The sequence below is a fragment of the Perca flavescens genome, chromosome 16 (assembly GCF_004354835.1).
Source record: "Perca flavescens isolate YP-PL-M2 chromosome 16, PFLA_1.0, whole genome shotgun sequence".
NCBI lineage: Eukaryota > Metazoa > Chordata > Actinopteri > Perciformes > Percidae > Perca > Perca flavescens.
Genome location: NC_041346.1, coordinates 32,768,837 through 32,785,623, shown reverse-complemented (window position 1 = coordinate 32,785,623; position 16,787 = coordinate 32,768,837). Strand labels below are relative to the sequence as shown.

The 16,787-nt window shown below is 39.8% G+C and overlaps 2 protein-coding genes across 3 annotated transcripts in view; one reads left to right on the top strand and one right to left on the bottom strand.

Moving 5' to 3' along the window:
- The window catches only part of LOC114570782 (uncharacterized), a 645,073-nt gene that overhangs the window by 309,868 nt on the left and 318,418 nt on the right, over nucleotides 1–16,787 (bottom strand). The window lies entirely within an intron of this gene.
- Nucleotides 7,160–13,130, top strand: nkx6.1 (NK6 homeobox 1). 2 transcript variants are annotated; one of them, XM_028601368.1, is made up of 4 exons: nucleotides 7,160–7,360; nucleotides 7,421–7,724; nucleotides 8,658–8,830; nucleotides 12,709–13,130. In XM_028601368.1, exons 1-4 carry the CDS (start codon nucleotides 7,160–7,162, stop codon nucleotides 12,943–12,945), a joined length of 915 nt encoding a protein of 304 aa, XP_028457169.1. In that variant the 3' UTR covers nucleotides 12,946–13,130. The 2 variants fall into 2 exon arrangements, with proteins under 2 accessions (XP_028457169.1, XP_028457167.1); XM_028601366.1 differs by having other exon boundaries at nucleotides 7,160–7,724.

The following is a 16,787-nucleotide window of genomic DNA, read 5'->3' as shown; positions in this document are numbered from 1 at the left end:
TGTGTGTGTGTGTACGTGTGTCTGTCTGTGTGTGTCTGTGTGTGTGTGTGTGTGTGTGTGTATATGTCTGTGTGTGTGTGTGTCTGTCTGCCTGTGTCTGTGTGTGTGTGTCTGTGTGTCTGTGTGTGTGTGTGTCTGTGTGTGTGTGCGTGTGTCCGTGTGTGTGTGTGTGTGTGTGTGTGTGTGTGTGTGTGTGTGTGTGTGTGTGTGTGTGTGTGTGTGTGTGTGTGTGTGTGTGTGTATATGTCTGTGTGTGTCTGTCTGCCTGTGTCTGTGTGTGTGTGTCCATGTGTGTGTGTGCATGTGTCTGTCTGTGTGTGTGTGAGTGTGTATGTGTGTGTGTGTGTGTGTGTGTGTGTGTGTGTGTGTGTGTGTGTGTGTGTGTGTGTGTGTGTGTGTGTGTGTGTGTGTGTGACCAGTAACATTTCTCTGTCAGGTAAATGCAGTAGTACAATGTTGTCTCTGAAGTAGTAGTACACAGTAAGTCAGTAGTATACAGTGGGGTAACACATTCCAGTTCTTTACAACTGTTTCCACCCTAAATTTTTACATGTAGGCCTAACATGACTTTAGAAACCTCTCACTCAAACTACACCCCCGATCTACAAAACCAGCAGTTATTTCTCAGACTTTCACTCAGTTTTCATTTGCATGAAAAACATTTGATAAATTTTCCTCTACCTAAGACACACAAATCTAATAAAAAAGTGACTTGCTTTCCTTCTCCAAACACAGCCAATAACAATGCTGCACTTATTCACCAGGTCACCCCCCCAAGAAACAGACTGGGCTTGTCTCTCTTCCATTTGTGAATCTAATCGAACAGCAACTATGTGATATTTGGGCTACCGTGTGGTAAAAGCTGAGTTGACTTGTTCCAGCTGGGCGCTCCCATAGTGCAGTAACATCACAGGGAAACAAGAAATGTGCCAATCATGTTCATTTGTCACACGAAATGGTAGAAGTACAGTTCCAGTGAAATATTATCACATCAGCTCCTTCGAGGCTGTCAGATCGCCATGCCAACCCTCATCAGCAGCTGCTCTTTTCCTGTTTTTATCAAACACGACTTCTTTATCTCATCATCAGAGGAAACTTTGCAGCATCAGCTCTCTATCCAGTAATCAATGTCCAATCAACCTGATCAATTTACACAAGTCTAAAACCACAGAGGCTGTGTGTGTATGTGTGTGTGTGTGTGTTTCTCTGTGTGTGTGTGTTTCTGTGTGTCTGTGTGTGTATGTCTGTGTGTGTGTGTGTGGGTGTGTGTCTGTGTGTGTATATGTCTGTGTGTGTGTATGTCTGTGTGTGTGTATGTCTGTGTGTGTGTCTGTGTGCCTGTGTCCGTGTGTGTGTGTTTCTGTGTGTATGTCTGTGTGTGTGTATATGTCTGTGTGTGTGTCTGTGTGTCTTTATCTGTTTGTGTGTGTATATGTATGTGTGTGTGTGTGTCTGTGTGTGTGTTTCTGTGTGTCTGTGTGTGTGTCTGTGTGTCTTTGTCTGTTTGTGTGTGTATATGTATGTGTGTGTGTGTGTGTGTGTGTGTGTCTGTGTTTCTGTGTGTGTGTCTGTGTGTGTGTATATGTCTGTGTGTGTATCTGTGTGTGTTTGTCTGTTTGTGTGTGTATATGTATGTATGTGTGTGTGTGTGTGTGTTTTCTGTTTGTCTGTGTGTGTGTGTGTGTGTGTGTATATGTATGTGTGTGTGTGTGTGTGTGTGTGTGTGTGTGTGTGTGTGTATAACCAGTAACATTTATCTGACAGGTAAATGCAGTAATACAATGTTCTCCTCTGAAGTAGAAGTATACACTGGGGTTGCATATTCCAGTTTTTTACAACTGTTTACATACTAAATCTTTACATGTCGGCCTAACACGACTTTAGAAACCTCTCACTCAAACTACACCCCCAATCTCCAAAACCAGCAGTTATTTCTCAGACTTTCACTCTGTTTTCATTTGCATCAAAACACTTTTTATCAATTATCAAATAACAATTCTCTCCCTAAGACACAAACATCTAACAAGAAGTGACTTGCTTTCCTTCTCCAAACACAGCCAATCACAATGCTGCACTTCTTCACCAGGTCATGAAATCATCATGAAATGGTAGAAGTACAGTTCAAGTAAAATGTCAGCTCCTTCAGAGCCGTCAGATCGCCATGCCAACCGTTATCAGTAGCTGCTCTTTATCTGTTGTTATCAAACACGACTTCTTTATCTCATCATCAGAGGAAACTTTGCAGCAATATGCTGTCTTTTGAGGGACGGGGGGGTCCACTGATGTAAAAATCAAAAGTGGGGAGTGTAGTGTGAGTGTGTGACTGTCTGTTGAAAATGTTCTGTCTTGTCAGACTTATAAACCAAGAGAAAGGCAAAGGCTGTAGCCTCTTACATGGCCTCTTTTTTATTGTTTCCCTGTGTCTCACAAAATGTTTTAAATGTTTCATTAAGTACAACAACATGCGAAATATAATATATATATATAAATATATATATATATATATATATATATATATATATATATATATATATATATATATATATATATATATATTTTGTATAAACTCTCATTGCCACAAAATGCATGTGTTTTGAAAAACGGTAAGAAAAACTTTTAAAATCTTTTCCTTTCGGTTATATATTTTAACAGTGCAAAAGTCGTCCACATTTCATTGCCTTGATCCTAATTGTGTCCGAAGATGCGACAACAAGTCAAATTTACAAATAGAACATGATTTTATTGTTCTTCTTTGGGTTAAAAATGTCATTTAGCTGATGCTTTTATCCAAAGCGATTTACAATTGTTACATATTAGAGGTCACACACCTCTGGAGCAACTAATGGTTAAGTGCCTTGCTCAGGGACACATTGGTAGATGTATCACAGTGGGAATCTAACCCAGGTCTTCCACACCAATGGCATGTGACATATCCACTGCGCCCCCCCCCCTGGGTCGAATGTCATACTTACGCCTATGGTCTGTGTGTGGGTGTGTGTATGTAATGTAGTACATTATGGTTATGTATATCACATTCATATTTAAGTGTTAAAACAAAAAAATATTTGGAGAGTTTTTCACTTTCATCGTCTAAAATCGGACCCAAATTTCAGTTTGATATCAGCAGTTATTTGTGTAGTTTCTGTTTCTCTGATCTGTATAAATGGGGAACAATAACTAAAATGTTTAAAAGAGAAACATGAAACTATCTGAGTGTAATCCTCCAAACTCTGAGCAGCAGTCTGTCGGTGCAGATATAGAAGTGGAGCAGCAGAGGGCGATGCTGCTCCACTTTTCATTCATTCACAGAGAAGCTCTTTCATCTGAGAAATAGACCTAAAAAACAGGGCTGAAGTTTGGCTTTAAGAACATATTTCTTAATATATTTTATCAAAGATATCAGGTCTAAAATATAACTAATATTTATTTTGGAGTTCAGTCATTTTGTTTCTTTATTATCTTCGCTGCAACTTAATCATTTCATACTTTTTAAATTAATTGTTTTTGCACTTACGAGTTTATTTAGTGCAGCAGAACTCATACTGGAGACAAAGATTACACTGTAAAAAGTGATTGCATGGATTATTATAACTCTTTCTGCAGCTAAACATATTCATCCCTTTGTGTCATTTTTGGAAGGAAAAAGTCAGACGTATGTCCCTATTTTTTGTGTTAGCTGAAGGAAAATATCTTTGGAAAACTGAACTTTAAAATGTAATTGTTATGCTTTATTTCTAGTGCTGCCTTTTATATTCAATTCAATGTTCTGAGAACACTTTAATGTCTGTTTATGTATCATACAATAATAATAATAATAATATATGTATCGTATCATGAAGGCCCAAAAGAACCTAGAGAAAAGGACAAATCAACCTTCAAAACGACCCAAAATAGCAACAAAAAAAGTGCCAAAATTGCTGGAAAAAAAGAAATATGAAAGACATCCCACTCTACCAAAGCAGAGCTGCAGCTTGTCAACAGGCAACTGCTTGGGCCCCCGAGGCCGTTAGGGGGCCAAAAACGAAAAATCAACGTGGCCGGGTGGGTTCAGTGGGTAGAGCAGGCGCACATATAGTGAGAGGTTTAATTTATGGTCAATTAAAAACCTAAATTATAGGAAACTATACCTAATTTTAATTCTTGAGTTAAAAAAGCAGAAATTATGAATTATTTAGACTAATATTTAAGGATAATCACAGAAGGGTCAATGTTCAGCGAGGAGACTGTTCATGACATTTCAATTTGTTTTTTACATGTTAAATAATTAAATAAAACAACCCAAATTCAATGAAAGTAGAGATCTGATCTTCTGCTATACTTGTGAAGCCCGTTGTGTGGGATCATCCATCCGTGTTATTTTTTTGGGGTAAATAAAATGAGCTCATTATAGAGAAACCCATATTTCTGAGAGAGATATTTAGACAACACAAGGGTTAAATAAAACAAATGACTTTTTGGTATGACATGTGAAGGGGCCTCGCATAGTTCACTTTGAAGCATGATCGAACGTTTCTCAGTTCAGTTCTCCGTCTGGGAGTGAAAAACAGAAATAAGGATGAGGAGGGAAGAAAGCAGTAAGTCACATGTGTCAAACTCAAGACCCGCGGGCCAAATCTGGGTCCTCACAGATTATGATCCGGCCCGCATATCAATTTAGGTTCACACTACATTTTGGCCCAGCTAGTTTTTATCAATTTTTCCGATGTTTTTGTCTTTTCTTTTTGACGATTTGTAACTTTTTCAGACATTTTTGGGTGCTTTTTTTCTCTGATGGCTGAGGAACTCAAACCTCTTCAGGACTTTATGTCGACCAAACTGTAAGTGAGAAGACTATATGACACATGCAATAAAACAGTCATAGATATTTGACTTTTTTGATTAAATAAAAGCCTATCAATAAAGTAAACATGTCTGGCCCTTGGTGTGATTCTTATTCTCCAGTGTGGCCCTCTGGGAAGTTGAGTTTGCCCCCCCTGCAGTAAGTAGAGCAGACACACCAACCAGACGGCCGACTTTCGGCAGAAAAGCCAGTCGGACTGATCAGTCTCCCTGAGTTGGCCAAAAGAAGTGCCTCAGAACACACTCAAAGCAACGACAGCTGATTGGACGAACGTGTCACATGGGTCTGGTTTCTCCGGAAATTCAAAGCCAGACTGTCATGGCGGCTCGTTCAGAATCCGATCTCATATCGGACTAAAATAGTTCACCGAAACATGTTTCTGAAAACATGTGAAGAGAGAAATAGTCTTCATCTCAGATCAACAAAGGTCAGTTTAAGAGATTTTCATCAGATTTCGAGAGACTCTAGTCACGCTCATCCCGCTGGTCATTTTCTGGACTAGCTCTCCACCAATCAGATGGGTCATTGAGTCCGACTGCCCGCCCTCTGACCCAGCAAGTCAGGTCGGCCAAAATGAAGGCCCCCACACACCGAACAGACTCGAGTCACCGACCTCAGGACCTTAACAGTAACTGTCTGAATGTCATTCAACCTTAACTATGGACGAGACATTTACGGAGACGCTTTTTGGCTTTATGTTTAGCATCGTTTTGGCCGATCGTCCAATCGGATCCTGTAAATTCTCCGCCTGAAGACGCACTTTTGTGAAACCTGGTCCCATCAGGACCAAATTCTCTGGGCTGGCAAAGCAGAGAAAGGGGAGGTAACCTTGCTCCTTATGACCTCATAAGGAGAAGATTCCTGATTGGTCCATCTGAGCTTTCATTTTCTCAGAGACAGAGCAGGATACCCAGGGCTCGGTTTACACCGATCACCATTTCTAGCCACTGGGGGGACCATAGGCAGGCTGGGGGGAACTCATATTAATGTTAAAATAAAAACTCATAAAGTGACATTTTCATGCCATGGGACCTTTAACAGTAACTGTCTGAATGTCATTCAACTTCAAAACACAAGTTTTGCATCGTTTTGCATCGTTTTGGCCGATCGTCCAATCGAATCCTGTAATCGCACTTTTCTGAAACCTGGTCCCACCAGGGTGGAAAAATTCAAAATCGCTGCCCTACTTGCGTATCGATGATGTCATCGCCACACCCCTACCTTTGACATCTTATCCCGTGACTATGTCTAATAACAACAACAATGGCGGACTACATGCTTGTGTAGTTTCTGGTTTCCTTGCACTAAGCCATTTTTCGTCGTCTTCTATTTGTGTTTGGTCTCTTCTTCTACTGTCTGTTAGTGTCTGTAGCAGAAACAGCGCCACCTATAGGCCTGGAATATCAAGTAGCGTGTTGAGTCATTTACTAATGGATCCGATGCCAGGGAAGACGAGGGATAAAAGATGGTTTTGGTATGTGTGGGCGTGGCCTTGAATAACTTTAGCTGTAGCTATTAACGTATTATTATCGTTCACGTGTTAACCCTTGTGTTGTCCTCAGGTCCTGGTTTTGAGGCCCCCCACCCTCCACAGGAATACTTGCCTTGGGGGCCACAACAGACCCTGGAACCGCCACTGCCCCAAAGAGGTCAAAAAAAACAGCTCATGTTGATAAAACGTTAAAAAATTATTGTCAAAAACATCGTGAAAAAGCTGTTCTCCTCGGGCCCAGATTAGAGAAACACGCTGCAAAAAATGTCGAAAAAAACCTAAATAGAAGTCTGAAAAAATGTCAAGAAAAGGGTTGAAAAAAACCCCTCCAAAAAATATCAACAGAACACTGATGAAAGTTATAAAAATGTAAAAACTAAATAGATAAAATAGCAGCTGATGTGTCGCCTCGGGCCCTAGATTAGGGGCGGGCTCTGCGTCACCACGTCACTGTCCGGTCAGCCAATCGGAGCCCCCCTCTCTCTCCTCCTCCAAAGTTTGGGCTGAGAGCTGACAGACACAACAGATGATCATGTTTCATTTTCTCACACAACTTCCTGATCTCCGCACAGAAACATCTGGACTGGACCCGGAACCGCGGAGGATTTTTTGGGGGGCTTTTTTTATTTCTTCCTCCAAGTTTAACATTTTTTGGGGGGAATTTGTGCAGCTGAGCGCGAGCCTGACATGGACTTGTGAGAGTGACTCCAGAGAGGAGTTGTAGTCGGGATTGACTGAATTAAGAGACAAAAACCCAAAATGGAAAACAAGCGGTGAAAAAAAACGTCAAAAAGTTGCAAAAAAAAAACCATCCAAAAAGAGAGGTGATGTTAGCGGTGCATGCAGGGCAGATGGACGGGTCCCGACAGAGCGCCTTCCTCCTCAGCACCCCCCCTTTAGCAGCTCTTCACAGCATGACCGAGATGAAGACCCCGCTGTACCCGGCGTACCCGCTCTCCTCCCCGGGGCCCAACTGCTCCACGTCCCCGGCCACCACGTCCCCTAACCCGGGCGGGATCGCCGTGTCGGTGTCCTCTAAGAGCTCCACGGCTGGGGGCCAGCTGTCCTCGGGGCTCGGATCTCCGCAGCAGTGTTCCTCCGCGACCCCGCACGGAATAAACGACATCCTGAGCCGGCCCCCCGCGTCCGCAGCCGCCGCTTCTTGTTCCTCTGCTGCGGCGGGGATTCTGTCCGGTTTGCCCCGGTTCAGCAGCCTCAGCCCGCCGCCGCCCCCCGGACTTTACTTCAGCCCCGGGGCCGCGGCGGTGGCCGCCAGTGTGGCCCGGTACCCGAAGCCTCTTGCGGAGCTGCCGGGCCGGACGCCCATCTTCTGGCCCGGAGTCATGCAGAGCGCGCACTGGAGGGACGCCGCCAGGTTCGCGTGTTCACCGCGTAAGTGCGCGCTGCTCCGGGGACTCTATTCATCCTGAAAGAGACTTCTTTTATCGTCTGAAAACATGCAAATAATTGGATATTTTTTCATCTAAAAAAATCCTGTAAAAACATAAATATATTTGGAACTTTATTCATGTTAAAAAGGCTCTTTTATCCTCTGAAAACATACATATATTTGGACTTTATTTATCCTAAAAATGCTTATTTTATCCTCTGAAAACATGCAAATAATCGGAACTTTTTTCATCCTAAAAAGGCTTTTTAGATCCTCTGAAAACATAAATAGCCTATAATCGGAACTTTAATCCTCTGAAAACACTAAACATAAGTGGAAATATTGTCATCTTAAAAATACTTAATTTAGATGTTCAAAAGACTTCTTCAATCCTGTCAAAATATACAAATAATCGGAACTTTATTAATCTAATTAAGGCTTAATAAATTCTCTAAAAAATACAAAAACATAATTAATTTAAAAAGACTCATTTAATCATCTGAAAATATAGAAATGATCAGAAATATTTAAATCTTAAAGAGACTTTATTTGGATGTTATAAAAGACTTCTTTAATCGGAACTTTATTCATCTTTAAAAACATGAAAATAATTACAAAATAAAAGTCTCTGCAGCCTTCAGTGAGATGAGATTATTGAGCCTAAATGTTGAAATATTTCACTGTGAATATTAAATTTTATTACTTAACAAGAAAAAACAGAAGAAATGTGCAAGGCTTAAACTTAATTTACTTCATACTGAAATAGTGAGTTAGTATGTTAAAATATAGACCGATTACCGCAATTTCAACATGACCAATCCTTCAAAATAAAAGCTTTTTTTAAATTATTATTCTAAAAAAGCGTGTTTATTTGCTCTTCTTGTGAATATTGCTTCCTCTTGGTATGTAAAGTGTGTTTGTGTCCCCGGCTGCAGATCACAACTCGGTGCTGCTGGACAAAGACGGGAAGAGGAAACACACGCGGCCCACTTTCTCTGGACAGCAGATCTTCGCTCTGGAAAAGACTTTTGAACAAACGAAATATCTGGCGGGGCCGGAGAGAGCGCGCCTGGCTTATTCTCTGGGCATGACCGAGAGCCAAGTCAAGGTACTCCACTAATACACACACATATACACACTGAAATATACAGAAATAATCAGAAATATATTACATGACCGACAGCCAAGTCATGGTACCTACACTCTCACTGGAATACACAGACAGATACACAGAAATATACACAGAAATATACTAAACACACACAGACACACACAGAAAGAACCGTAATGAAACGGGTAAATAATGATAGATTAAATACTGGAAAAAAAACTGAACGAAACATGGAAATAAAAACAAAATGCTGCGTTCAAAGACCTTCAGTTTTAAAAAGCATTTCCAATTATCCATGTATTTATTAGCCTGTGATATTTCAGATATTTTTGGCTGCATTCCTATTGACTGATTCCTTAATTTGTTGCTAAAAAAATCTAATCAAATCTAAAAATGTAAATAAATTATCAAAATAATTGACGTTAATTAATTGTTGCTTCATGTACGTCACTTGTTTACCTTTATTTAGCTTTAATATTTTGATATCTTGGCAGCATGATCCATTCTCTGGGAATGCCGTTTTAATTTGATATTAAATAAATGAAAATGCCTTTTGAAATAAATCATGAAATAAATAAATGAGGCAGTAAATGCTTTATTTCCAGATCTTTTATTTATGCAAATTAGGGGGCGTGGTTACCTCTCCCATTCAGAACAGAGCCGTGTGCAGCTCTAGGCTGACTGAGTTCATTCAGTCATTGGTTGCTAAAAAAAAAAGTCAAATAAAATGAAAAAAATAATATGAAAATCAAAACAGACACTTTTTTACACTGAAAAAAAATTAGGTCAAAATCCTTTTTTAATTTTGGGATAAAATGCTGCTAATCAATGAGGTTCAGTTTAATTCAAACATTTATTTATTTATTTAATTAAATCCTTTTTGTTGCAAAAAAACCCCAAAACAATAGCCTAAATTAAAATTAAAAAAAAATATGAAAAATTTTTTATTTATGGATAAAATGCAGATTATTGAGTTTCAGTTGAAAACCTTTTTCCTCCCCGACCGGGAGAGCTCGGGACAGAGGACTAGCAGAGCCCAAAATGTTCCCGCGAGGCCTCCTCTGACAGATCATATATATATATATATATATATATAGAGAGAGAGAGAGTCCTCTTGACCTCAAAGAGAGCTCCAGCAGCTCTCATTTAATATGTCACTCAGGAGATGGATTCAAAACTATCAGAACTGCAATCATCAACAGCTGGCTCACCTCATCCTAGGTACTGGCCTTCTTTCTATTGGACTTATTTTATATTTGGGCATTTCTGCCTTTATTAGAGAGGAAAGCTGAGATATGAAATGGGAGAGAGAGAAGGGGGGGGAGACATGCAGGAAAACCATCCCAGGTCGGACTCGAACCCTTGGCCCTTCTGCATCGAGGAATACACCTCTGCACATGTGCGCCCGCTCTACCAACTGAGCCAACCGGCCACTATTACACTTAATTTTGATATATCGTCACTTCCTAAAATAATGGCCTAAGTCATTTTTTTTCAGGTTTTTCAGAAAACACAAAAAAGTAAAGTGCCTAAGTGACACGCTTGACGTTATATATCCATTATATTAAAGGTGTAGAATCACATGACCTGTTCCACTGAGGATGGAGGCATTGTTACCAGAGGTGGCCAGCACCATGAGGACATGATTTAGGCCGAGAAATCATTTTTGTTAAAAAATGACTTAGGCCATTATTATAGGAAGGTGACGATATGTTTTTGTCCCTCTCTCTTTTCTATCCTCTCTTTCTTGCATTCTTTTGTATTAATGTAATATGATCAGGGACTACTGATGAAAATGAGCTTGTTTTTTTTGCTCTAACTGGCAAATTTACATTTTGAACGATAACAAAAAAAAAAGTCAATTGGTCGTGCATTGTCCCTTTTTAAATACACAAATATCTAAATAGGCGAAGCAGCTTTATTTTTGGAGCACATTTCAGCAACAGGGCAATTCAACGAGCTTTACATGAAAACGATTAAATACAAGAATACCAGTTACCTGCAGTACAAGAAATGAAACATTAAAGATATAATACATAATAGATCTGCTTTCTCCACATGTTCTCCTTTAACGTGCGATTCAAACACAAGCTGAGCTCTATAGCCGCTCAAAACTGGTCTTTTTCAAACATTTATTCATTTATTTAGGATATTTTTTTTGGGCTGCGTCATTTTTTAACAATGATCCATTTGCTGTTGTTGTTAAAACAGTAAAAATTAAATAAAAAAAATGAACATTTTTCATACAAATCTGTTTTCTTCACACTGAAAAAAAGCAGAAAAATGCTTTTATTTCTGGATTTTAGTTTAAATATAACGACATTTTCACACAAATTTAACCAAATTTATTTTTATATTTTGTCTGCATGACTTTTAGCCCCATGATCCATTTTTATGTTGCTAAAAAAAGGTAAAAAAAAAAAAAAAAAAAAAGAAATATGGAAATACAAATAATTTGTCACATTTTTTACACTGAAAAAAAATAATAAAATGCATTTTTCAAACATTAACCAAATGTATTTCTGACATTTCGATATTTTGCCTGCATGATTAGTTTTAGTTGTTTGCCTGAAATGTCATTTTAAAAAGGCCTTTCTATCATTTGTGCTCGAGCTGCATTTAATCCTCCAATAATTGCTCCCATAATGCATCACGTTTATTCCTCACATCTGGTCTTTTCCTGTGGACTTTGTGCATCTTTTTTTCTATTTAATTCGATTCAGAAATCACGTTTTATTGTTATAAATATTTAGCATAAATAATAATCCCTATATTTATTTTTATATAGTTCAATTCCCAGCCTTCATGTCGGCAGCATGACGTATAGAAATAAAGGCTTTTTATTGGTGACATCCCGCAGAGTTCCAGTGTGTAGACATTTCTAAAATCGAGAGAAAAGTGAACGGACTTCTGCGCATGTGTATGTGTGTGTGTGTGTGTGTGTGTGTAGCCTCCTATTTATTTTTATTACATCATGTGTCATCATGTGTAGAGATTTCTTAAAACGACGGAAAAGTGAACGGACTTCTGCATATGTGTGTGTGTGTGTGTGTGTTCATCCTCGCTTTTATTTGTTACATTTTTTAAGTTTGTTGTAAAATCCTGCTAAAATCAGTTACACTGAGGCCTGTGTAGAACATGCCTTAGTGCACAAATAAACAAAGATATTAAACATTAATCTGAAATAAACAATAAATACTGAAACAAACACACACGTATAAAGAACTGTTGCATACGGAAAAAGAGGCAGAGTCTCAGTGTGTAGAGATTTCTTAAAACGAGAGAAAAGTGAACGGATATCTGCTGTGTGTGTGTGTGTGTGGCTGTGTGTGTGTGTGTGTGTGTGTGTGTGTGTGTGTGTGTGTGTGTGTGTGTGTGTGGCTGTGTGTGTCTGTGTGTCTGTGTCATTGCCTCCTTTTTATTTCTAACATCCTGCAGACTTGTGTGTAGGCATAAAGATGTCTTAAAACGACCGAATAGTGAACGGACTTCTGCGCGCGCGTATGCGTGTGTGTGTGTGTGTGTGTTTGTGTGTGTGTGTGTGTGTGTGTCTGTGTCAATGCCTCCTTTTTATTTCTAACATATTTCTAACATCCAGCCTTGTGTGTAGGCCTAAAGATGTCTTAAAACGACCGAAAAGTGAACGGACTTCTGCGCGCGTGCGCTTGTGTGTGTGTGTGTGTGTGTGTGTGTGTGTGTGTGTGTGTGTGTGTTGCCTCATCCATTACTAGTTCCTTTAAGCAGGCTTTCAGTGTGGAAAGATGTGTTAAAACGACCGAAAAGTTAACGGACTTTTGCGTGCATTCTACATTATCTCTCTCTCTCTCTCTCTCTCTCTCTCTCTCTGTGTGTGTGTGTGCGTGTCTTCTCTGCAGGTGTGGTTCCAGAACCGGAGGACTAAATGGAGGAAAAAGCACGCGGCGGAGATGGCCACGGCCAAGAAGAAGCAGGACTCGGAGACCGAGAGGCTGAAGGGGACCTCGGACAACGAGGACGAGGACGACGACTACAACAAGCCCCTGGACCCGAACTCAGACGACGAGAAGATCACACAGCTGCTGCAGAAACACAAGCCGCTGCTGCTGCACACTTCAGAGAACGACAGCTCCTAAGACACACACACACACACACACACACACACACACATATATATTATATATATACACATATATCTGCCTATATGTTCCCGCGGACTGACAGAAAGGGAACTCTCGGAGTCGAACATTTCAACCTGTTGGGACACAAAGAGGACTTTTACTTTGTAAATACAAAAGCGTGAGTTGCATCCAAAAATCAAGAGAACTACACCTTAAGAAAAAATCCTGCTTTTCTGCTTCTTTTTCTGGGAAATCAACGGAACTCTCGGAGTCTCAACGGAACTCTCGGAGTCTCAACGGAACTCTCGGAGTCTCAACGGAACTCTCGGAGTCTAACATTTCAACATTTTGTCTCGGATGGACGGTCCTCTTGTCGGGACACAAAGGACTTTTATTTTGTAAATACGAAAAAGAAAAAGCGTGAGTTGCACCCTAAAAGACCACCCAGCCCCCCCCCCCCCCCTGCTGTGAGTCCTCCATGTGGTTTTGTATTCACACAGAGACAATAAGAAAGGCTCCACGCGCCTGTACACACCGAATATTGTCCCACTTTAATTTAAATGTCTGAAGCTGTGTATCATCATCAGCGGATCAATGTAATGCACTTTTATTTAATAAAAACTCAAATGTTACATGCGTCTTGTTCCACCCCCCCCCGCCCTCCCCCTGACACATGTTAATTAATACACGTGTTTAATTCATGATGACGTCACGGATTAATGAGTTAAATTACCGCGCAGAACAGCTGATAAATCATCTGTTTGATATCCGATAGTTTAATCAATATTCATTAGTTATTTAACCCCCTTTATTTGTTACTGCTGCCGTGCTGCTGTTCTATATCCTTAAATATCCAGTAATTATTATTCAATTTATTTTTAATTTTCTTTTATATTTTAATTATTTTTACATTTTCAATTTTTTTTTAAATTTTTTTATTTTGATTCATTTTTTTTTCTTTTCTTTTTATTTATATTTTTAATTTTTTTTATATGTTAGGCTATTTATTTATTTTTCTTTTTTCTTTTATATTTTTTAATTACTTTTACATTTAAATAAAAATGTCATAACATTTTTTTTATTTAGTTTTATTTTGTATATGTGTTATATTGTATGTTAGGCTCTATATTTATCAGCATTATCACCATATTATGGACGTTCCTGCTGAGATCTTTTCAGGCCTTTGGTTGAGATTTATTTTTTTTGGAGATAAATTCAAACTTTGAATCAGAGACACATTTTAATAATCGTTATATGTTATAACAAAATTTTGAGAAGAGAGACAGAGAGACAGACAGAGAGAGAAAGAGAGAGACAGACTGAGAGAGAGAAAGACAGACAGACAGACAGACAGACAGACAGACACTACCTGATGTGACTCATCAGAAAGTCTCAGTCCGTGCGCAGAAAAAAACCTCCATTTCTAAACAAATTAATAACATTATAAAAGCAGAGAAAGGTCTTTTTTTCTGCGGGGAAAAGACTCCCATCCCAGAATGCCGTGTGGATTAGCCAGACCTTCCTCCACAGCGCTGTGGAGGAAGGTCTGAACAACATGAAAAATACCGGAACAGAAGAACCCTCCTTCCCCCACGATTACAACACGAACGAGTTGATTTGAACGCACCATGAGTAGGCGAGTGTGCACCTTACTCAGGTTGCATCAGTGGGTTGATTGACTCGTGTAGAAAATAGAGACTAGAGAGTATTTAGAGAGTGTTTAAGTCCCGCCCAGTGGTGTAGTCTACGGGACATGCAGGTATATGCAGTATACCCACTAGGAGAGATCTGGCATACCCACTTACAAAAGCGCCAGGATAACGTAACGTAACGGCAGTTGTTTTTGGGACTTTTGTTCATAACTTCTCCCCGTCTGAGTTGTGAGTCACACAGGAACGAGGACACAGCAGCTCTCTGCACAGATTGGAAATGAGCTAACGTGAACCACTGAAGGAGATAGAGAATGAAACAAAAGAGAATTTAAACTACACTCTCTCACTAGCTACGTTTCCATCCACACGCTTTTATCCACATTAAGTGATATATCGAATGAAAAATGCCGTCATGGAAAGAGTAAAATTTGATAGAATTTCATGAATATCGACTCAAAGGAAATACGTTTCATCAGATTTTCTCTTGATCGATATATATATATATATATATATATATATATATCTTATGAGATAAACGCTGATGGAAACGTTATTTGCCGAATAAATTAATGAATTTAGATTAAGTTTTAGGTCATTTTATGGTTGGAACCAGCCACAAAACGAAGAAGAAGTTGTAGTCCATTTCCGCCCAGTGTTTCCTCTCTGTTTGCACACAACTATTGTCTAGCTAAACTTTGTTCGCAAATGTGTGCTTGGATGTTGTGCGATTCAGTGCAAAAATGAACGGAAACACTTTGAAATGTCTCAAATCTATTCGATATACCAATGTGACCACAAAACAGTGTGTGACGTCATTACGATACAGGTTTTTATTCACTTTAAAGCTGGAAACACACTTTCACACTCAGCTTTATTCACAGGAGGTTTTTTACCGAACTTCAGATAATTTGTTTGACGAGTGGATGGAAACTTAGCTAGTGTTTTGGTAAGCTTGCCCCTGAAGCTCTACTGCCACATTAGGCCTCATGCACCCTGCCTGTGTGTATTTGGGCTCCCATGGTAACAGGTTAGAGCGTGCACGCTGCCTGCGTGTATTATACACGTCTCAGGCGCCAAAAACTCCGACCGAAAACATGTTGGAAGCGTTTCCAGGCAAAATAGAATATGAAAAGATGTTTATATGTCGTTTAGACACTAATACATATTAATACATGACATGTTGATGTTGGAAAGTCTCGAGGTTTGGACACCCCTCCCTGGAAAGACGTCACCTACAGCTTTTTAATCAGGGAAAGACAGAGAGGGATGCTGGACTGCAGGATACCCTGCATGATGCTTCTAACATTTAGCAAAAATCTGATGAACTCCTTTTTAAATTAAAATTAAAATTAAAATTAAATTAAACATGGACTTTATTATCTCAGGAAAGGGAATTGAAAAATAAAATATATATGTATATAAATATCGAAATATGTGCAAACAAATGTACAAACACAAAATAAAGTTAAAGAACGCGCTATTATTTTATTTTATCAATGGGAAACATCCGTGTGTCCCGACGAGGCTAGCAGCAGCAGCAGACACCTTTCTGCTGGGAGAGACAGAGAAAACACCACGCAGCTGATACGCCACGCTCAGTAGCCCGGGTAGCTCCGTTGGTAGAGCAGGTGCTCTACCAACGCAGGTCCGACTCCGACCTGCAGCCCTTTGCTGCATGTCATTCCCCTCTCTCTCTCTCTCTCTGTCTCCCCTTTCATGTCTTCGTCTATCCTGTGGAAATAAAGGCCTGTTGCCACCTAGCCAGTGTGCAGGAGGCCTAAGAGTGACCCTGCAGCAGACGTTAATGTTACAGAGACTTTCGGGAATGAGCCAGAGGTAAGGTTACAAAAAACATACGGGGTTGTCTGTCTGGGACGTATTGCTCTGGGATGGGGGAGTATGTATCTGGGAGGGAAAAATGACAGTATACTCACTACAAAAAACTCGAATACACCACTGGGCCTGGGCCACAGGAGGAGAAAACAACTCTCCATTGACTTTATATTGACTGAAGGTTTCCTCGTCTTTATTCTGTCTGCTAACAAACAACAGAAACATGTCTAAAAGCTGCCGTGTGCTGATATGAACTACCACCAACGTAAAGAACCCAGAACTTAAGTTTTTATAAGCTGCCGACCAGAAAAAACAGAGCTTTTACGAAGACAGCAGTGGAAACAGACGAGAGGAATCTGGCTTGGTAACAAA

What these genes read in the sequence shown, in the direction of transcription:
- nkx6.1 (XM_028601366.1), top strand. Translation starts at nt 7,160, where the DNA reads ATGTTAGCGGTGCATGCAGGGCAGATGGACGGGTCCCGACAGAGCGCC. An exon ending in CAGGTTCGCGTGTTCACCGC is followed by an intron (nt 7,725 to 8,657) that starts GTAAGTGCGCGC and finishes CCCCGGCTGCAG; the next exon opens with ATCACAACTCGGTGCTGCTG. An exon ending in TGACCGAGAGCCAAGTCAAG is followed by an intron (nt 8,831 to 12,708) that starts GTACTCCACTAA and finishes TCTTCTCTGCAG; the next exon opens with GTGTGGTTCCAGAACCGGAG.